Here is a 22781-nt window from a genome sequence, read left to right on the forward strand (position 1 = left end):
ATCTCTGTTCTCCTCTTTGGCAATTTCACCTACATCATAGCTTCTGTTCGTGCATTAACACATAAACACAGAGCATTTAATGCTGAAATAGATAGCTCTAATCCAATTAGTCTCCTGAATTCCAGGTCTTGATTTTGACCTGGGTGTTTCCACCAGGAAGCCCTGCCAACCTGGCATTCCCAGCAGATCCAAGCAGAACTCAATTTCCTCCCATAAACCATTTCCAAGTTTGATTACCAAAATTCTGATCCTCAATTGTCTTCCCAAGGAGATCTCCATATTAGTGTGAGAATGGAATGGTCAGCAGACTGATATCTGACTTATTTTTTATTCATTCACTTGAGAGAGAGAGAGAGAGAGAGCAGGTCGAGGGGCAGAGAGAAAGAGGGAGAGAATTCCAAGTAGACTCCCCTCTGAGCTAGATGTGGGGCTCCATCTCACGACCCTGAGGTCATGACCTAAGCCAAAACCAACAGTCGGATGGATGCTCAACTGACTGAGCCACCCAGACGCCCCTGACATATGACTTGGAGATGAATCACCTCCTTGAGCATGCAGTGGGTGGCCAGGCCATGGAGATGCCAGTACCACAAAAGGGAGCACCAGGACCGAGATGGGAGGGTGGAATTCAACCATAACGGCAGAGTCCTGGAGGGTATAGCCTGATTTGGCAGTCTCTCTCCTGCTGAAGCACAGTGGGGTGGTGGCAAACCAGCTTCAGGAGCCCGGCTGCCCAACCCCACTTCCCAGTCCCACTCCCCATCAGCTGTTCATCTTAAGCCTTTGCTGCATCATCATAAAGCAAGGATAGTATTTTCATGGGTCTTACAAGGCTATTGTAAGTATTAATGGGGATAATTTACTAGACTACTTCACATTGGGATGCCCACATGGTCAAGGTTCATGGTAAATGTTAGCCGCTACTATTGACCCAATTTAAACCAACTTAAACAGTTTCACATGGGCCTCTGCATTGACTTCTTAAGCTATTGTGAGGTCTGAAGTCTCCACTTCTAAGAGATAGAGCCCCCCAGTTAATCTCCCCCAAGCTCCATCCTCCTCATGACCCCCTTTCCTCTTCTGGCTCTTATTGCATACAGGACAAATTCTCAACTCTGAAGACCAGCATTCGATGCCCTTCACAGTTGAGCTCAGTCACATTTTCAGTTTATATCCAATGATTTTCCAGTCCCAATCTTTTGTTTCCAGCCATCTGATCTACCCAGTCTTTTGAACAGTTCCATGGAGACATTTTGCTCATGTATTTAACTGGCCATCTGATCTACCCAGTCTTTTGAACAGTTCCATGGAGACATTTTGCTCATGTATTTAACTGGTTGGCCATTTCTTGACCCAGTCCTTTCTTGACCCATTGTCAAGACCTGGCTCCCAACCCAGGTCTTTGGATTCAAGCTAGATGATCCCCCTTTCATGGCCCAAATTCTATCACCATTGTTGTAAGGATAATCCATGTGACAATCATGGGTTCCCTAGCAGCATTTTTTTTTCTATGCTTACTTGCACTGTCATTCAAATATACTAAACTATTTCTCCATTATTTAATCAGGACATCCTGTGTTTCTTGCTATATCATTGAAAACAATATGTTTTCTTTTTTTGTATGCCCTATAGCATTAGATGCTTTATATATATTGATATTAATTTGAAATATATGGCTCCTTTGGGACCATACATTAATAGAAGCAAGAATCTCTATCCTACTTAAGAGGTCCACAGTGGTACCCGCAGATAGGCAGTTATTAAACAAGAAGGAGGAGGAAGAAGGAGAAGCCTATTAGGCTTTTTACAAAAGGATGTGGAATATCTCAGAGATGCAAACAATGGTGGTCCTGAGGCCTTCTGAGAGATGACAAGTCAGAGGCTCAATGGAAAATATCCACCCCCGCACAACGGTCTATTTCTCCTGAGTATGACAGTGTCAGTCCCATGAAACCACAGTCTGCAGCTCCCATGGCTGCCGGTTCTGCACATGATGGAATCTTCAACATCAAGGGTCAACAGCGGAGAAGAACTCTGGTCTACAATTCTCAGAGACGGCGGTCAGTTCCTCTAAAAAGGGAGCCCCATAACACAACGTTAGTGGTTCTTGATGTCGGGACACTTTACTCTGATATTTCAGCAGTTCAATTGAAAGGTTCTGCCAAGAGATGTCATTGGCCACGCCAAGAGCAACCAGATATTTTCTGGCCCTGTTTACCTGGGTCTTGGTCCTGCTTTGCCACATGGCATGTTTAGGGCCTTTGCACGAGTACCAACCACTAGTGTGTACAACCCCTGGGGAACCCCAAACCTTTGAAGATGTGAAGTAAAGCCCCCAAACCACAAGATTTCTTCCCCCAGCACAGCAACTTACCTATGACCTTGACCCGCAGAACTTCGCTGACCATTTCATTATGGGAATGACAATTATCCACAATACACTGGTATTCTACATCTTTCGTTGGTTTGTCTTTGAATACTGCAGGCTCATTCGAGTTCATGTCATGGCTATCCAAGATGGTATTTGCTTTTAAAAGGTGATAAGAAATAGGCGCAGTTCCATTTACAGACTGGCAACTGACTGCGATGGTCTGTCCTTTGATCACTTCAGAGCCAGAGTCATAAAAAATCCTGGGCGTGGAGAGCATTTCTAGAATGACAGAGAAACAGCTTGAACAACACTGAAGGCAGAAACAAAACATCCAGCCCAAGAGGGTCCTTCTCCAAACTCTGCTCTTCGCTTCTCTGGCTTGACCATAATTACTTGCCTGTCTCACCTACCTTCACAGGACTATCTGAAGATGGACAGGTGATGTGTGTGGGCATAAGGGGAGGAGTGGGGGTGCGAGGGAGAGGAGAAGCGAATGCTGTAAACAAAAACGAGGGTGACACCAATTTAAGAAAAACATTACATCTTCCTAAATACACGTTTATATGTTTGTACGCTCACACATCTGTATGTTGCTGTTGGGTTGAGAAAGGATACAGGAAAAGCATAAGATCTATAACAAGTACCCAAATGGATTCGATTTGAAAACAAATCCTCAGTGCCTCAGCCTCGTTTGAGAGTAAATTGCATGCCTCGAGAAGCAAGAATTCTACTAGGTCCTTATTTAGAAGTTCGCTTATTTATAAAGCTTATAAAATGCAATAGTCCGCCATTGTCTCTTACATCATTTCCTTTGGAATTCCATGATGAGAGAGAGAGTTGACAAGAAAATACGACCCCGTTTGAGCAGAGACTAAGATCTTGGCTGCATAGAGCATAGCCATAGGTTAAACTAAAGGACAGTGACTGAGTCACAGCAGAGCCTGTGACAGCCTGACCAGAGTTCCACATTCACTTAGACCTCTACTTCAAGGGCGGTCCACGGCCCAGCATCCCCAAGGCAGGCACTAGTGAGAGATGTGGAATCTGGCTCCATCTTGACCTGCCTTCTAACCAGGTTTTACACTCACGGTCAGCTCTGGGTAGCATGGCTTTAGGTGGTCCCAGCACCTACATTCTGCCCACCAGAAGACCTAGGCTTGCTTGTCAGCCAGGATAGGGATAAAAAAGGAGGGACTTAGATCCTAAAGTTTGCTGTTGAATAAGGAGTGTTTCCTCCCTGAGTGGGGGCCTGTTCTAGCAGCCAGAATCTTGTCAGCTCAGCTCCATCATCAGCAAGCAGCCACAATAAAGCCATGAACTTGACTTTTGCCTATGCTTTCCTTGTATTGCCTCCTCCTGGTACTCTGAGTGGGAACACACCCACTTGTTTGGCCTCTTGATTTCACTATTCTCTCTTTCTCCCAAGTTCTTCCCCTGCCCCAGTCTGATCTGCCTTCAGCCTGGAGAGGGTGGCAGCTGGTGACAAACAGCCTCTGTCCCATCCCAAGATTCTCTGAGCCAGTGAGCATGTACCTACCACACACGGTTATCTGGACTGCATTGCTTCTCTTGACCACCCTGCCCACGCTTGCTCTGCAGGTGTATGTCCCACTGTCCCTTGCTGAGACGATTCTGGTGAAATTTTGAGACTCTGACACAGTCGTGTTTTCCTTCTGGATGGTGAAGTTAGCTGGAGGTGCTCCTGGAATGGAGCACCACAGGTCCAGGCTTTTTCCCTGGTCCAGACGGGTGGTGGAAGATTCCAGCTTTGGTTTGGAAAATAGCTCTGAAAGACCAATGAGTGGAAGAGGGTGAGATGTTTCTGGGCACCACTCCCACAGCCCCTTTACGGAGAGAGAAAAGAGAAAATCAGGAAAGGACTGTTGCAGGAAGCTCTCCAGAAGCAGTGAAACAGGCCTGGCAGGAAGCAGTACCCGAAATTTCAGGCATTCTGGAACACAGTGGGAGCAGAAGCAGCCACAGGAAGACCTATAGATTTGAAGGACCTTGGGAACCACCTAAAGAAGTGTGAATTGTATCTTAGGGGCAATGGGAACCATGGAGAGTCTGGGTCAGGGGAATGGCATCAGGCTGGGCTAGAGGGAGCTATCTGGAAGGAGAAGGGACTGACGGGGCCCAGACTAGAAGCAGGAGGGATGTAGTACAGGCTTGAAGCAGAGTGAGAGCATGAGGTTGGGGAGAAGTGGCAGCTGGCCACCATCCCTCCCACGCTTCCCACAGAGAAAGATGATGATGACACCTGAAGCCACCCAAGGTTGAATAATTTGTAAACTAGAACATTCTATGCCACTTTAAGGAGTCACCAGTACCGTAATTCAGGTTGAATGTCAACAGCAGTAAAGACAGAAGTTGACTTTTAAGAAGTCTTGGCATCTCCATGTTTAAATATTCCCTGAAATATGTCAAGATCTTGTTATGGGATATGTTTTTATTTTCAGATACTGGAAAATTACTAATTAACTACTTAGCTGCTGTGAAGACTTGGTCCTTTGTGTAAGCAAGTACACTCTGGCTCAGGATTTTGGCTTTTGATGCAGAAGGAAGGAGTCAGTAACTTTTTTTAAAGATTTTATTTATTTATTTGAGAGGCACATATGCAAGTGAGTACAAGCAGGGGTTAGGAGGGACAGAAGAAGAAGTAGACTCCCCACTGAGCAGGAAGCCCAACATGGGGCTCAGTCCCAGAATCCCGAAATCACAACCAGAAAAGAAGGCAGACAACCAACTGAACCACCCAGGTGCCCCAGGAGTCAGTAATTTTTGACACTATCTGCATATTGAGAAAGGAACAGAGACCCAAAGTTCCTCCTAGGAAAGCTTCTTAGACTACAGGTTTGAGAATGCAGCCAGGAGTCAGGGAATCAAATTCTACCGATTCTAAATTTACCTGCCATACAGGTTTGTGGGTACAAATCAATGCTGTCATTATCATTGATGTTACATAGCTATAGAAATCATTTCCATCGTAATCAGTCCCCAATGCCTTCCTAGTTTCCTCAATAAAATCAAATAAAACTTCAAGTAAGGTGGTAGCCTAATAATTAACCTATATTTTATTAAGACACACTCCATCTTTTCTTCCATATAATCATTGACTTACTTGTTTTCAGAGCACCATCAAAAGCTCTAGGTTGGGGGGAGGGGAAAGGAACCAAAGAGACTGACATCTTAAAATGCCTTACAAGCTCATTGGGTGGATATCAAAAAAATGTGAAAAAAATGATGTAGCAAGAATCCCAAAGAAATGACTCTCTGTTTAAAAATATGTAAACGAAAATGTGAAAAGTAAAAACCATCCTGCAGAAGTACGTGTAAGATGGTTTAGAATTAGGAATGAAATGTTAGCGAACAATAGTCCCTTTGTAAAGGATGTAATATAACAGACAGGCCCATCATGTAGACTAATCAGAATTAGTCTTTTATTTGCTCACTGAATGAATGTTTATTGAACTCCCACAATGTGTCATGTTCTGTTTTAAGTATCAATGATGTAAGGTGAATTGAGGCCCAGACTTGGTCTTTGGAGAGCTTACGCAGAGTGGTTGTGGCAGATGCTAAATCTTTGCAGGGATTGCTGACTTGAAGATGGGAGCAGAAGTGTGGTGGGAACTGAGGTGTGACCATGGGACTCTCCCGGGGGAGCCTCAAAGGAGATCTGGAGCTTGGTCTTTAAAGACAACAGAAGTTTTTCAGTAGCCAAAGGGGAAAGGGTGGTCAGAGTAGGAGGCATGTTGGGACAGGGATGGGGTCAAAGTGAAGGATCATGACCATGCAGGAGTTTAAGTCCATGAATAGTGATATCAAATAGGGGCCATATTAGAAGTGCTTCTCCTACAGCTGGTTGAAGAATGAACTGGAACAGAGATGGTCCAGGATACCCCTGCAATAGATAATCCTGGTGTGAGGGCCGGTGTTAGGATGTGATTACAAATATAGGAAGACAGGACAGAGTTGAGAGACTCTCAACTACACCTGGTGACAGATTGGATCTGTAAAGGTGGATAGTTTCAGGGCTGGGGGAGGCAAAGGTGTCATTTCTCCCCAAAGACAAATGACTAATTCAATGACTTTTATCTTCATAAAATTATTGTGAGCTGCTAATATCACTATATAGAGCCATTGACAGTGAGGCTCGATAGTAACAGAAGTGAGTAACAGTGAGGCTCGATAGTAACAGAGGTATAAGTGGTCCTGGAGACATTTCCAAAGGCCTAAAAGAACTTGAACGTGAGGATGCATGCCAGCCCTGGTTTGGCTCAGTTAGCTCCATGTAGAAAGGGCAGAGGTCAGGATCACAGAGCACTCAGGTTGAAGGGATGGGAAGGGCAGGCTGAGTGTAACACTTTGCTATCTTGGACCAGGGAGACTGATCCACTGAATGAATTGTATACCCCACATGATACAGACTTCTGGGTATAGGTGATCACCTACAACAGTAGTATCTTAGGGACCAATGATGCTCTATGCTTTCCTAAAGTAGCTTGGCCCAAAGGGTAGTGGTGCTGCTTTGACTGATGCAAGAGTCAGTTGGTTCACCACTTGGTCCCTGTTGCTCTCACAGCAGTCTGCCCACCATGTTATTGTACTTTTTCATGATATCGCATTTGAATGGTCTATTTATGTCTGTGAATTCTTTAAGAGCAAAGCTCGACCTTAGAGCTGTCTATCTCCAATAAGTTGCCCAGCATACAGTAGGCACTCAATGTATGTTGAATTGAATACTTTTCTCTAATGAGGTACTATGTCTTACCAGTGAAAAACATCATGTACTACCAAGATATTTGTCATTATCAATGATAAATTGCTAGTACACACTATAGACCATCAGGATCTGACACATAGACCAATCACCACATTGGAAAGTTGGCAGCCTACCTGTGATACTATGGATTGTCCCTATGACTCTACATTTAGTGCTTGACACTTCGAAGGCTTTCAGTAAATGAAGGAATGAATGAACACCTTCATTTGGCAACCAAGAAGTGCTGATTCTCTCTGCCCTGAGAGAGGGCAGAGAGAATGTTCATTCATTCCCCCAGCAAATATGTATTGAAATCCTACTATGTGTCAGGCACTATTCTAGGTGTTAAGGACATAACAGTGAATAAATAGGTAATGTCCCTGCTCCCATTGGCTTACAGTCTAGTGCCTAGATACATACAATAAACAGGTAGAGGTACTATGGAGAGAAGTAAATCCAGGAAAGGCGAAAAAAGGTCTAATAGAACTTTTAAGTGCATAGGTTTGGTAGTCAAATGGGCCTGGGGATGACTCATTCTGCCATCTGGTAACCCTGTGATTGCGGGGTGAATGACTTAACATCTCAGCCTCAATTTCCATATTCATAAATGCAGAATCATGATAGCTATTTCATAGCTTTGTTACGAGCATTAACTGAAAACATAGGTAAACCACTCATACCGTGTTCAGCAAAAGGGAATTTTTCCTATTGTTTTTGAATATATTAATGCTTTGTCACTCCTGACCCTGTCTGAGAACCTGTGTCTGGGATCTAGCCTACAATGTGGCCCAGAGAAAAAATAAATGTGGTATATATCATAATAGACATTCTAGCTCACATTCACCAGGTGCTTCTTCTGTATGAGGTGCTTTATAGCAAGACATGTCACTTAGTCACTGTAACAGTCCTACAGGTTGAGTGCTCTCACTGTCCCCGTTTCATAGAGTTGTGGCACGGAGCAGCTGCATAACTTATGTTAGGTCACCGAAGTAGTGAGCGACAGTGCTGGTATCTGATGCCAGAGGTTCCACACGTGACCACCACAGCTAACTGCTTACCCGCTGTGCACTGACTTTCCCCCTTAAGCATGACACACCCACCTGAGCACATCATTCAGACAAGCAGGAGCAGAAGCATTGGCCCTCACGGGCCATTTTGCATTCTAGCATGGGGACTGCTCAGGCCCGCCTTATTCCCACACCCTCCAGCAGGAGCCCTACCTGTTATGTTGACCACGATGCTGCTGACCTTGGATATCCAGCTCCTTTCCACTTTGCACGTGTAGTTGCCATTGTGCTCCACCATGGCCATCACAGAGTAGGTGGCCTCCAGGTCCTTGCTCTCGTGCGCTACAATCTCCTTGTCCTTCTGGATTATGATTTCTGGATACGCTTCAATCATATGGGTCACTTGAATGGTGCACCTGATGTGAAGCTGATCTCCTTCTGTGATCACTCCTTTGGGGCTGATGTGGAATTTGGGAGTAGAGAAGGATTCTACAAGAAGAGGACAAGCTGGTTGGACTCAGGTTCAAACCTGGGGGAGGGGAAGAGGCACTTAGGTCCCTCCCTCTTTTGCTTTTTGTTGCCAACCACTGTTCTTCCTTGTTAATTAAAAAAATTCAATCTTTCCCCCCAAAAACCTCCTAAGTTGCTCTGATAACTTCTCACTTCTCCCTTCTCACTCATTCTTGCATCTTCGGCCTATTTTTTTTTCCTTAAAGATTTTATTTATTTATTCGTCAGAGAGAGACACAGCGAGAGAGGGAACGCAAGCAGAGGGAGTGGGAGAGGGAGAAGAGGCTTCCTTTAGAGCAGGGAGCCTGATGCAGGGCCTCTGATCCCAAGGATGCTGGGATCATGATCTGAGCTGAAGGCAGATGCTTAACGACTGAGACAATCAGGAGCCCCTCATCTTTAGACTTAATTGCAATCCTCCCTTGAGCTTCCCAAAGGTGAAACCACCTTCTCTAGAGCTCATCTGCAGAATCTTCTCCAAACAACCTCAAAAATAATCAGAGCATTAGAAACAGACTCTCACCCCTGCCCACAGAGAATTGTCTAGGCTCTTCTCACACCACTTCACGGAACTATGGCATCAGTATAAATATTCCATCGCTTTCAAAAGTGACAACGACTGTGCTGCTTCATGGAAATGCACATTTAAATAACGATATGCCCCCATCCAAAAGTGATTTCTAGTCTCTTCTGTTTTTTGTTTTTTTTTTTTAACGTTGGCCTTGACTGACTAAATTGATTTCATGACTTACGCAGTTTGGAAAACACTGCTTTGATAAGGTAGGGGCTGGATGCCAGGGCATGGGATCTTCAGGAGCTGGTAAGAAAAGTAGGGACAAACCTTTGCTTCTGCAAAACGAATTGCAGAGCGTTAGAGAATACACCCAGATGGCCAACTATGCAAAATCAGATGGGACATTTAAAAATGCCTAAAGTAGTTTAATTCATTAAACTTTTTTACTGCAAAGTCATCTAACTTCACAATAAGTAACTATCATTAAAAAAAAAAGTCTGGGGCACCTCGGTGACTCAGTGCGTTAAGCCTCTGCCTTCGGCTCGGGTCATGATCTCAGGGTCCTGGGATTGAGCCCCACATCGGGCTCTCTGCTCAGTGGGGGGCTTGCTTCCCTTCCTCTCTCTCTGCCTGACTCTCTGCCTACTTGTGATCTCTCTCTGTCAAATAAATAAATAAAATATTTTTGAAAATAGTCTGTTTTCCTGAATAAAAGTCAAAAAAGAGAGGCCACCTTTTAGGACACTCAACAACTACCCTATGGAGGAGCATAAGAATCACTAAAGGGTTTTTTTTTTCTTATATCTTAATTAATTCCAGATGTGCCAGAGATCTAAAGGCAGGAAATAAAAAAACATTAAAATAGTAAGAGCAAACATAAGTGCATTTTTACTTCAATAATTTTTTTAAAGATTTATTTATTTATTTGTGAGAGAGGGAGAGAGAGAGAGAACGGGGGGGGGGGGGCTTGATCTCATGATCCTGAGATCGCGACACCAAGATCATGACCTGAGCTGAAACCAAGAGCCAGTCGCTTAGCCTGACTGAGCCGTCCAGGTGCCCCTAATTTAATAACCTTTAATAAGGTTCAGGTATGAATCATGAAACAAATGCCAAAAAGAAAAAGATGGATAGATTCAATTAAATAAAGATGAAACACTTCTGCATGCAAAACCTATCATAAAGACAAATGATGAACTCGGGGAAATTTGTGCATAGCAATCCAAAAAGAGCTAATGCCTTTCATTTATAAAGGACTCAAACAAATCAATCAGAAACAGTAAAAATGGGCCAAGTGTATATGAACGGGAAGTTTATGGAAGGAAATATAAGAGGCCAATAAATGCAAAGAACACACTCAACCTCAGTAAAGACCAAAGAAATACAAAGCGTAAGAACAGTGATATATCACTGTGCCTCAATCAGACTGGCAAAAATAATGAAAGTAAATAATACTCTGTGAGAGTAGGGATGTGGGGAAACAAACACCAGCCTCGCTTTTGATGGAAATGTTCAGCCATTTTGAGAAGCGCTTTGGCCAGACACATCAATATTTCAAATGCACAAAACATTTGAATCAACAAATTGACTGCCAGGAATCAACCTTGGAAATAATAATGAAACAAAATACTTGGGAAAGTACCCAAATGATGAGTTTAAGAATGTGTATTCCAGGATTGTTTTAACCTCAAAAACCTGGGAAAATATCTAAATGTCTATCATTGGAAAAATGAGGTAAATCATGGTACCTCTCTCTCTAGGATAAGGTTCTGAGATGCCACAGAGATTGACCAAGGTATGTCTGTCTTGACACAGACTCAAGTTCATAAAATACTGCTAAGGAAAAGTCATAAAATAGTATGTTTGACAGGTTGTATTTCTTTGTCAAAACAAAGAAGAACACAATAAAAGTTGTGTGTGTGCGTGAGCACATAAAGCAGAACAAGGCTGGGACCTACCAGTGATTTTCTCTGAGCAGTGGTGCTGTGAATGATTGTCACTTTACCCTTTATATTGTACCCTATTTTCTGAAAACTAAACCCACACCATGTATTATAATCAGAAAAATATTATATATACATACTACCATCCCTGTATATATGTGGACATATATCCATACACAATGGGGTGGTGACACAGATACCACAAGCAGGAGGGTATTTATGACAAACCTTGGGGTTCCTATAGATAAGACTTGAGGCTATCTGCACTAGAGTGTGCCTTCCCTCGACTCTTCCTGGCTCGTGAGTCCTGTCTCATCCTGCGGGCTGCCTGTCCCAGGGCTCCCATCATTCTGGACATGCACATGCAGGCTTCCCTGTTATGGCTTTTCTCTCTAGAGAGCATGCCTTAGGACACCTCATTGGTTTATTTGTCCAAAATCTCCGTGATGAGGGGTGGGTAGAAGAGGGGAGTCCTTTATCAAATGTGGGAGGCAAAGGCTGAAGACCTGGACGCCCTTCCCTCCTGATCCCCTCCAGACTCCACCTCCTGGTGTCTGAACCTGTGCTGGACTAAAGCTGTGGTTTCCACAGTGCATCGTTTCCCTGAGTCGTGACCAGTGTTTTTAAAAACTGAAGTAGAGGGGCGCCTGGGTGGCTCAGTGGGTTAAAGCCTCTGCCTCTGGCTCAGGTCATGATCTCGGGGTCCTGGGATCGAGCCCCAGGTTGGGCTCTCTGCTCAGCAGGGAGCCTGCTTCCCCCTCTCTCTCTACTTGTCTCTCTGCCTACTTGTGATCTCTCTCTCTCTGTCAAATAGTTAAAATCCTTAAAAAAAAAAAACAAAAAACTGAAGTAGAATGGAACAGGAAATACCAAAATGCCCCATATATCGAGATGATTTGTGAAACTTTTGTTTGGGAAATTCCTCTCTCTCTCTCACACACACACACATGCACGCACACACACACACACACACACACACACACGTTAAACGATAAACATAATCTTTAGGTAGTTAAGAACAGTCTTGAGAACAGCAGCCCAGCCCAGAAGGCCCCTGCCCGCTTCCGGAATTCTAGGCCCTTTCTCCCCACCCCCAACCAGCAAACCAGAAAAATTGATTTTTAAAAAGGAGGGTTGGACTCTGACCTGTCACGGTGACCAGTTCACTCCTGATGGTTCTCGAGTACTCCATGTGGGTCTCAGAGAAGATGCTGGCCTGGCACTGGAAGTATATAATATGGTCCTGCTCCTCCACTGAGAATTCCAGCAGCACAAAATTCTGGTCATACGATTTTTTTTTTTTTTTTTTGCTTTGAATTGTTTGTGTGTAGTTCGAGTTTTTCAATTGTGAACTGTACTGGGGGCTTTTCCTCTGGGACAGAACAATTGACCATCACGACCCCGCCTTCTATTGCCTCTTTCCTGTCCAGTATCACTCTGGGATCAGACACTCCTTGGGGAGAAGAGAAAGCCCATTAGTATCATTTGCTGTAGATATGCAAGCTTCCCTCAGCTGGGAAATTCAGCCCCTTGGAGGGTCTTCTGCTTTGTTTCTACTACCTATCAGGTAATTATTGAACCTGTATGTGCCTAGAGCTATAGCAGCTACTTTGAAAAATACCAGATACGTTTAAGAGGTGGTCTGTGCTTTCAGAGTTTATGAACCCATTGGGAAGACTAGTCTTCTCAACTGATAAATACAATTACAGACAAAACAAAACAGCCAGTATCTATTAGAAAGTACTCCCCTGCTTCATGCTGATCTCCCCAAAGGAAGGGGTCATGTCCTCCTCATTGTTGGGTTCTTGGCTTGGCTCAGAGTGGGACTCAATAAATATTTAATGAATGAATGAATAGCCTTTTGTCTACCTCAAAAACCAATAATGATTAAGAGTTAGAGAGGCCAATTTTGGAGTCCAAGAGATCTTGGTTCTAACCAGCTTTGCCTTGGAGCAACTCCAAGGCATGAACATGCCGCTCAACCTCTCTGAGCCTGTGACTGCCCCTGGAAATGATTAGGTTGGGGGGGGGGGCCCATGTTTGGCTCCCAGTGCTACTACAGGGGTTAAATAAAATGTGTGTAAAGCACTTCTAACTGTTGACTTCATGAGGGCCTAATAAGGGGGTAGTTCTTACCAGGACTGCTCTGATGACCAACATGAACACAAAAATGCAGAAATGACAGTCATGGTGGCCACTGTCAAGGAAGGTAGAGTCACTAACTCTACCCATTCAACCATCCAAGTTTTTAAAAAAATTACCCTAAGTTTCAAAAGCCTGCCAGCAGGTTTCTTTTCAACAACATTGCCCAAATTCAGCCCTGCCAATCTTTCTCAGTCTTTGCTCTTCCACCCATGCTATGTTCCACGTCTCTGCCTTTGCTCAACTTCACCGTCGAGCAAACTCCTATGCCATCCTCTGTATCTGGACCGAGTGTCCCTTCCCCCAGGAAGCCAGCCCTACCTTCTCCAAGAGGAATTGTTTCCTCTCACTTTTGTGCTCCCTAAGCACTCAGATCATGTGACTATTAGACTCTAATTATTCTTGTAAATGTTTCTCTTCCCCACCAGACAGCAACTGCCTCCAGGGCTGGCCCCGACCTAATGTTTTTTTCACGCCTTGCATCTGGTTTTCTTCCTGACTTTCAGCCTTGGGAAATGCTCCTTGAGGGAGGAAATCCATGCGTGGATAGATGGAATCCTCTATCTCTGAACCCAAATTCCCCACGATTTCCCTCGTTTCTCCATTTGTACCTCCCTTTTTCTTCTGTTTAATTTATTCCACGATCATTTACTGAGTGCCTACTATGAGCCAGATTCTTTGTTCAAGATACAAAAAGGGACCAAAGCCCATCTCTTTCCTTGTGATCGCACATTCCAGAAGAGCAGACGGGTGCGTGAGAAATGCTTCCAATACCATGAAATAGTAATTGCCATTTACTGGGAATTCATTATGTGCTGGAAATTATACTAAGCACTTCACCTACGAGATGTCTTTTAATCCTTCCAATAACTCCCCGAGCTGGGGATTACTGTTATCTTCATTTCACAGAGGAGAATTTTAAAGTTTAGAGAGGCTGAGGGACTTGCCCAAACTAGACGCCAGGCAGAGGGGACGTAGCAGCCAGGGTCAGCAGTTAGCATATGGCCTTTCTACAAATACCACTGGATGCCGAGATTGCATAAGAGCTGTGAGCACCAGGACCCTGGGGGTGATCGATTTCGCTTGGGAAGGTGTCAGAGAAGAGATCACTAAGCTGCCTCTTGAAGGAGGAAAAGCAGTTGGTAAGGACAGGAGGGGAAGACGGGTATTCCCAGGAGATGGACTAGCATATGCAAAGGCACGGAGAGGAGAGACAGCCTGGCATATTGGGAGCCTGTCTAAAGCCCACATTTTCAGGTTAGGAAAATGCCAGGCAGGGGAGTGGGAAGAGTGCGGCCAGTGTTCCCGGCCACTCAATTGCTCTTCTTGCCTTCACATCTGCTATAATGCATCAGCTCGAGCTCCACTCAAATGCAAGGACTCACCTTTCACCAACACCTGATACTCTGAGGTGGTTTTCTCCTTGTTGTTGAGAATCACGGTGCATTTATATGTCCCTGCATCATAGACCCGGGCTTGGGGAATAAAATAACTCTCGGTGGTGTCCACGGAGGAGACGTTGTGAAACAGCACGTCATCCTTGTAGAACAGCACCCAGTGCTGAGGCTTGATGTGCGAGGTGGTGCTGATGTCCACGACACACTGCAGGGTCAGGTTCTGCCCATTTTGCACCTCCCGGCCTGGCAGGATCTCCATGTAGATGTGGTTGATGGTGAAAGCTAAATGCCAAGGGAAGGAGAGCAGACACACCTGTTATCTCAGGAACATCGCCACGGTGTCCTTGACCACATCAGACTGGTATGATCATACCCTCTGCAGTGTAGCCTCCAGGGGCTCCTGGGACCCCAGCGACCAGGCAGCGAGTGGCTGTGTGTAGTGCCCATTCTCGAGGAGGCCATCTCTCCAACATCAGGACCTGGGGTTGGGAGCTACTGTGTCTGGTGTGCTTCGTGAGCCTCCTGTCTCATCGGCTTCCATGAAGCGTGAATAGGACAATCATGAGATTAGAAACATTTTATTGAAACGTGTAAGTGGCCAGTGCAGTCAAGCGTTTCCAAACCCCCAAAGGCAGAGGATATGATGTCTATATCTGATAGGCATTATTTGAAATAATGCACGTTGAGAAAAGCAGAGGGAGATCATAAATATAAAAAAATCAGGATAGTGGTCACTTCTGAAGGGAAGAGGGGTATACGATTAGGAATACACAGAAAGATATACTGTTGGTGATGTTCTCATTTTAGCACTGGGTGGCAGGCTCACGTGAATTCATTATGTTACTAAAAGCATGTCTCTATAAATAAAACAAAAGGCAATTGTGCATAGATCACAGATGAAGGTATGTTACGAGCCAGGAATTATAATCAATTCAGTTCTGTGTCCCTGAGGTCCCAAAAAGAGAATGTATTTTCTGTATGAGGATACAGGGTAAAGTCTCTTTCCCATTCTTTTCCGGTCCACCCAGTTCCCACCTCCCCTTGCAGAAGTAAGCACTGATTTTCGTTTCTTCCAGCTCGTCTTTATACAACTATAAGCAAATACAAAGATAAATTCTTACTTATTCCCCCCAACCCCACAGCTTTTACACAAGAGGTAGATTCCCAACCCCACAGCTTTTACACAAGAGGTAGATTTCCACAGGCAGAGTCTGGCTTCTGACCTAAAGTTTATATAGCCCATGAGGATTTCAGGGGCCAGAGACAGTGTGGGGCTGTGGGCACCCTGTGTTATTCAAGCAAAACAGGGTCACATGGCTTAAGTAAGGCTCCTCAAATTCAGTTCTTCTCAGATACTTTGATCACAAAAATATTCATGGGCTGTGCTTGATGAATGTATGTTTATTAGGTATCCTGCATAACCTGAATCTCTTTACCCTGGGACAGAGGAAGATCTTCAGAAACCTGCAAGCTTGAACCATTCGGCTATGGTCCCTTATGGCCTGGTACTAACAAATTAAGTTTGGCACTCTATCAAACGCTGTTAGGTAGGGACTGAATTGCGTCCATCCCCCCAATACACACACACACACACACACACACACACACACACACACACCGTTCCTATATTGAAAACCTAACCCCTCGTACATCAGATAGTGATTGGGCTTGAGCAAAAGGCCTGTCACGAGGTGACTGAGTTAAAATGGGCCTTAATCGAAACTGACTGGTGGCCTTATATAAGAAGAAATTTGGACAGAGAGAGAAAGAGAGAGGGAGAGAGGGACGTGTGTACAGAGGGATGACGTATGAGGACACAGCAGCAAACAGCCATCTGCGAGCCAAGGAGGGAGGCCTCGGAAGGGACCAAACCTGCTGACATCTTAGTCTTGGACTTCTGGCCTCCAGAACTAAGAGGAAATGAATTATCTTGTTTTGGCCACCCAGTCTGTATTAGTCTGTTGTGGTAGTCCTAGGAAACTAATAGATGCTGGTGAGAAATTGTCTTATGGAAACTGATATTGTCTGGTCCAGGATGCCACAAGGATGTTGTTCATGATTTCACTGGGTTTCAACTGCATCAGCAAATGCTGTGTTTAGGGAGCCTCGGTGCCTCCATCGGTTAAGCGTCTGCCTTCAGCTCAGATCATGATCTCGGGGTGTTCAGATCGAGTCTCTCATCGGGCTCCCTGCTCAGCGGGGAGTCTGCTTCTCCCTCTGCCCCTCACCCCCCACCTGCTCACCCTCTCTCTCTCTTTCAAATGAATAAACAAAATCTTAAAAAAAGAAAAAGCTGTGTTTATTCTATCTTGTAGATTCTGAAATTTTTCTAATGGATCTTGTTTTCATTTTTGCTTTGACTGCTAAGAAGTATAAACCCAAAATTTCATCTCTGCTTCTAGCAAACTTTGGGATGAATTTCTATATGCTAAAAGAACCCCCCAGTTTTATCTGCCTGCCTTTACTCCCTTCCCATTCTGATTTTCTCCTATTGAACCATAATAGTAATTGTTATAAGTGGTCCCAAATTATTTTTCAAGTAAGAAATGGTATAGATAGCTAGCTAGCTGACCAGAGATACTGGCAAAGATTGTCTTTCTTTCTCTCTCTTATTTATTTATTTACTTATTTATTTATATTTTTAAAGATTTTTAAATTTTTTATTTGACAGACAGAGATCACAAGGAGGCAGAGAGGCAGGCAGAGAGAGAGGGGGAAGCAGGCTCCCCGCTGAGCAGAGAGCTCAGTGCGGGGCTCGATCCCAGGATCCTGGGATCATGACCTGAGCCCAAGGCAGAGGCTTTAAACCACTGAGCCACCCAGGCACCCCTCTTTCTCTCTCTTTTAATAAAGCCAAATCTTTCGGAACAATTTAGAATTTGGTTTGGCTACAATATGTCTCAGGTTTTAAAATGAATACAACAGTCCACACCTGTCCCTTTCTTCTGAGCAATTAAATGAACAAAAATAAAATGGCATCTGATCAGTTGACAAGATGAAGCAAAGTGGTTGTTTAAATGCAAGTTATTTCCTGCAGCATGAATGCTTAGAACTCCCTTTTTTGTTTTTGTCTATTCCTTACTAGGTCCTGGTCTGAGGAGCTGCTCAGTGAGCTCTCAAAACAAAATCTCTTTGGATCATATTTAGTTTCCCATCAATTAATTTGGTCCCTTCCCAGGTAAGGACAGGGAGTCTCATTCCCCCCTTCAGTACCTTCTCCTCATTTTAAACCATGCTATTTAGCACAGTGATTCTAACAGGAGAATGAGGTAAGTGCAGAGTCAGGTTGCCTCGGTCAAATCCCACCTCCGTTCACAAACTGTGTGGCTTTGGCCAGTTCCTGAACTCTGAGCCTCAGTTCGCCCATCCATACAATGGACGTAATGATAGTAAGGATAAATGGGAACCCGAGTTTAAGTACGAGAAACACAGTTCCTGGCACAGAAGAAGTGCTTGAGAAATGTTAGCCAGGTCTGCCAGTCACAGATACAGAGCCAAACTTTAGTCTCGAGGGTGCCGAAACTCTGCATCCATTCCCTATTTCTAACAAAATTTTTTCAAAAGAAAACCATTTCTTAATTTCCCAGGCTACTGACTTCTCCAGACTTCCTGGGGTTCATCACCCCCACTTTATTAGCTGGGGGATGCTGGGGGTCTCTCAACCCCTCTAAGCTACCACTTCTCCTCCTATAGAATGGGGAACATGAGTACCTGCCTTCCCTTGTCTTTCACCCTTGAAGAATGACTGAGCCAAGGCAGCCGAGAGCCCTGAGGGGCAGAGCCTGGTCCCCGGCTAACAGACCCTTCCCTCTTCTTTAGCACCATTCGGCCCATGTTCCAGGGGCCTTCTCTGTGCTAGGCACCGTGTCCAATACTGGAAGCTCACAAAAGAGTGAGATCAGCACGGTCTTTGCTCCCCCGGAGCTCACCATCTGCAATCCCAAGCCTTCTCTATTCCAGACCCTCCAGCTTCAGCATCTTCCCTGCCTGGGCTTCCTACCGACCGTAGACCTAATGCACATCCTTATTACAGAAGCCCTAAAGCAAATCAGCTAAAGCATCAGGTGGTGTTTCTTTCAAAAGGATGAGAGCCACTTGCCCGGGGCACTCCTGCCAACTGCTTTTTCTAAGCCACAAACACACATCTGCTTAATAAATCAGCTCAGCCTGGTCACTGGAAGAAACGTCACACTCCCGTGGCCAACGGCAACAGACAAGGGGCAAGGAAGACAAAATGGAAGAAGGAAAAGGATTTTATAAAATGTATCAATAACTTTATTGTAAATTTATGAAACCCAGCTCAAAACCTCATCGATGTGAGGCCAGCAAAAGCAGCGGCCCAGCTTTCAACACCCCCACCGTCCCCACCTCCATGTCCTCGCTCATGGTAGCTGATGAGGGAGCAGGAGGCTGGCTGAGGACAAAGCAAAAGCTGGCGCCTTGCACCCCCCCCTTCATCCGCTCCCCTCCATATGTGTAGCATTCCTCAGGCACCCCTGACTGCCATAAAATGATAAATAGTTAACTTGCTGAGATCGCAATCCTGCAAGACAGGAGTCTCCCTTGGTTTGCAAATTTCCTTGAGATTACAACAAAGAAGTTACCTTATCAATAGCCCAATTTCCAAAGACACAGAACTCAGTTCCTCAAGCCTAATGTTACCCTCCCCTCCATAAAAACCGAAGGAGGTGGAAGTAGAAGGAAAAGTAAATAAAGTTAAATTTCTTCTAAACCTAAATCTTATTAACAAGGATGCTTGATAGCAGGAATGTAACATTCCACCAGACTTCCAATTGTCTTTACTTGATAGCAACTAAGCCTTCAATATCCTGATAGTATTCCTTGCCCCAATAGCCCTTCTGAACACCCCTTTGTCCTCACCTACCCAACTCCTGTGTATATAACCAACCACTCCTCACAACCCGGGGCAGCAGCTCTTCCTGCCCACGGGTCCTGTCCCCGTGCTTTAATAAACCACCATTTTGCACCAACGACGTCTTAAGAATTCTTTCTTTAGTCGTTGGCTCCGAACCTCCTCACCCCACCGAACCTGACTTAGGTTCTGGGACTTCATCAGTAGCCAGACTTCAGATGGCCCCCAGGGAGGCTCGTGTTCCATGAGTCCTACAGGCACCTTGCCACCTCATACCAGGGTTGGTCTTCCAACCAAACACACTGAAGTGTTGCTTTGTTGCTTCTGAAATGATAAAAGATGTGGCAACTTTTGCCTTGAGCACTTTTTCCTTTACTAGGATCACTCCCTCTGGGCCAAGCCGTGAGCGTCCCTCTGGAGGGGTCCACGTGGTGAGAAGCTGTCACAAGAGTGAGCTTAAAAGCAACCCCCCAGCCCCAAACAAGCCCTCTGTTCACTGTATTCCTGACCAGCAGCGTTCTCTGGACGATCTCCTCCTGACAGGCCCTGAGCCAGAGCCCTCGGGTTCCTGACTCTCAGACGCTGTGAAGTAAAAATCCGTTATCTAGAGTCACTACATTTGGGGGTAAGTAGTTCAGCAGCAATATGCCACCAATCTTCTCTTCAAAAATCTCTACCCGATTGTTAAGATAGTATAGAACACATCGTCGTCTTCGTGAATGAACCGTTGGGGAACAGCCAAGCTGGATTGCTGTGTACAGCTCTCACAATTCACACAACAGAGTGAGTGTTCACACCTGGCCCCCCTGGGGATTCACGGGCAGGTGGGAGGGGGCCCACGAACCGCCTTCAAGTGTGGGGTTTTGGCGGGGGGGGTGGGGAGAGAGGAGCCACAGTTTTCTCTCCTGAGCCCAAATGGTTCAGAACCATTGTGATCAAAGTTTTTTTGGGGAGGCAGCAGCCTAAGGAGGTCAGATCTTTTCAACCTGGACAGAGGAAGGCTGACAGAGGGGGACCCACGTAACAGTCACCAGAGCACAGATAAGGCACCCATGGACCATTGTGCCAAATCGCTAGACCCTAAAACAAGGGGCCTGCTCTCCTGGACCTCGAGCCCCCCGTCAGCGGATGCGGGCTCCTTGGGAAGATGAGGCATTGTGACTCAGCCAGCCTCTCCGGCAACCTGGAAATGACTCAGAAAGGGAAGGAGAAGAGCACCCCCCTCCTCCCCCCTTGTCAGGAAAATCACAGGGAGTCAGCTAGCACAGAGCCCCTGGTGAACTCTGGGGCTCAGTGGAGAATGTGCTGACCCATCTCGTCTGGATCCCAAGCATCTCCCATCTCGGTTTGGGTCCCCTTCAGTGAGATGTTTATGGAGCACCTGTGTCAGATGCTGGGATTGCAAGTGGATAAGAAATCGTCCCTGCTGTCCTACACCATGCTGGCTGGCGGGGACCCAGATAACCGAAGGACAATTCCAGACGCACCGAGAGGAAGGGCAGCCCAGGAGAGGCCAAGGGAAGTCTGAAGGACGAGCTTCCTGAACCAGCCTTGGACCAGGTGGGGCGCCCCAGGCCGGAGCTCAGAATGTACCAGGGCACAGGGGCAAGAGGACTCACAGGTTCGGTATTTCCACAGGGAGCCTCTTGGCTGCAAGCATTTTAACCACATAACTATTTGCTGCAAAGCCATTTTTGCCATCAAAGATAAAATCACAAAATATAAAAGAGGGACATTCATTAAAGGGGACATAACAAAGCATGAGGAATGAATAACAAAATCAGAAAGCTATTGTAAAACACAAAATAAGTGAATGCGTTTCAAATGTGTGGAGATTCATAGAAAATCTATGTAAATAACTGATTGTATTTCATGGATTGTACCTAAGTGTGTGTCCCCAAAGTCTTTTGTTAATAGAATTATACTTTTTTTTCTTTTTTTTTGGTCTGTTGATGGGTCTCTTCATTTTTTAAAAAAGATTTTTATTTATTTATTTATTTGACAGAGGGAGAGCGGTAGAGAGAGCACGAGCAGGGGAAGTGACACAGGCTCCCTGCTGTGCAGAGAGCCTGAGGTGGGGCTTGATCCTAGGACGCTAGCCAGCATCAGGGCCTGAGCTGAAGAAGGGAGACACTCAACCTACTAAGCCACCCAGGCGCGCCTCCTCATTCTTTTTTTAACTGAAGTTTCTTCCTCAGGAAGAGAGGTAGAGTCCTGGAGCAGCTGGCTGCCTCAGTCGGTGTGGAGCTTACAACTCTTGATCTCACAGTCATGAGTTCAAGTCCCACATTAGGAGTAGAGATGACTTAAAAATAAAATCTTGGGGCACCTAGGTAGCTCAGTGGGGTAGTGGCTCAGTCGTTAAGCGTCTGCCTTTGGCTCAGGTCATGATCCCAGGGTCCTGGGATCAAGCCCTGTGTTGGGCTCCCTGCTCAGCGGGGAGACTGCTTCTTCCTCTTCCACTATGCCCTGCTCCCCCGTCTCACTGTCTTTCTCTCTCTGTCAAATAAATAAATAAAATATTTTAAAAATAAATAAATAAAATCTTAAAAATAAAAAAGTAAAATAAAAATAAAAGAGAGGTAGTGTTTCCAAATACTAGGATGCATATTTGTATCAGAACTCTGTACTACATCGAGAAGGCCAATTGCCTCCTACACTGTTGTTTGTTCTGGCCAATTGTCACAGGCCCATTAGTAGCTGTTCCCAAGTTCTGTGGGAAATGTGGGTTCAAAACTCTGCACCACTGTATAGACCGTCATGAGGGCCAAGATTTATGTAATATAAAAATGGAGGGGTTCCTGGGTGGCTTAGCGGGGTAAGCCTCTGCCTTTGGCTCAAGTCATGGTGTCAGGGTCCTGGGATCGAGCCCCACATCAGGCTCTCTGCTCAGCAGGGAGCCTGCTTCCCTCTCTCTCTGCCTGCCTCTCTGCCTACTTGTGATCTCTGTCAAATAAGTAAATAAAATCTTAAAAAAATATATGGAGCCTGTGTCAATGGAGAAATGAAACCAAACTCAACCAGTTGATAAAACCAGCAAACTGCCAACCCGTTACTTAGTCTTTCACAGCAAGATTGCCTACGGCCTATTAGTTATGCAGCGAAAATGCTTACAGCAAAGATATTCATGGCAAAACCACCTAGAACCGGGAAATCAGTGCATTCTGGGCACGTGCAGTTACAGGAACTGGACTGTGGGGCCCGAAGGGGCGGGTGCCAGGTAGGAGGGGCCTTGCCTGGGGTGCTGACAAGCTGGACCTGT

At 45.3% G+C, this 22781-nt stretch overlaps 1 protein-coding gene across 1 annotated transcript in view; it reads right to left on the reverse strand.

Moving 5' to 3' along the window:
- The window catches only part of PECAM1 (platelet and endothelial cell adhesion molecule 1), a 55794-nt gene that overhangs the window by 29382 nt on the left and 3631 nt on the right, over positions 1–22781 (reverse strand). The window contains 6 exon segments of the mRNA XM_032322764.1: positions 2375–2650; positions 3909–4157; positions 8354–8629; positions 12254–12431; positions 12433–12560; positions 14635–14928. Of these exon segments, the coding sequence (XP_032178655.1) occupies positions 2375–2650; positions 3909–4157; positions 8354–8629; positions 12254–12431; positions 12433–12560; positions 14635–14928 (1401 nt within the window).

Source organism: Mustela erminea, chromosome 18 (genome assembly GCF_009829155.1).
Source record: "Mustela erminea isolate mMusErm1 chromosome 18, mMusErm1.Pri, whole genome shotgun sequence".
NCBI classification, from domain to species: Eukaryota; Metazoa; Chordata; class Mammalia; order Carnivora; family Mustelidae; genus Mustela; species Mustela erminea.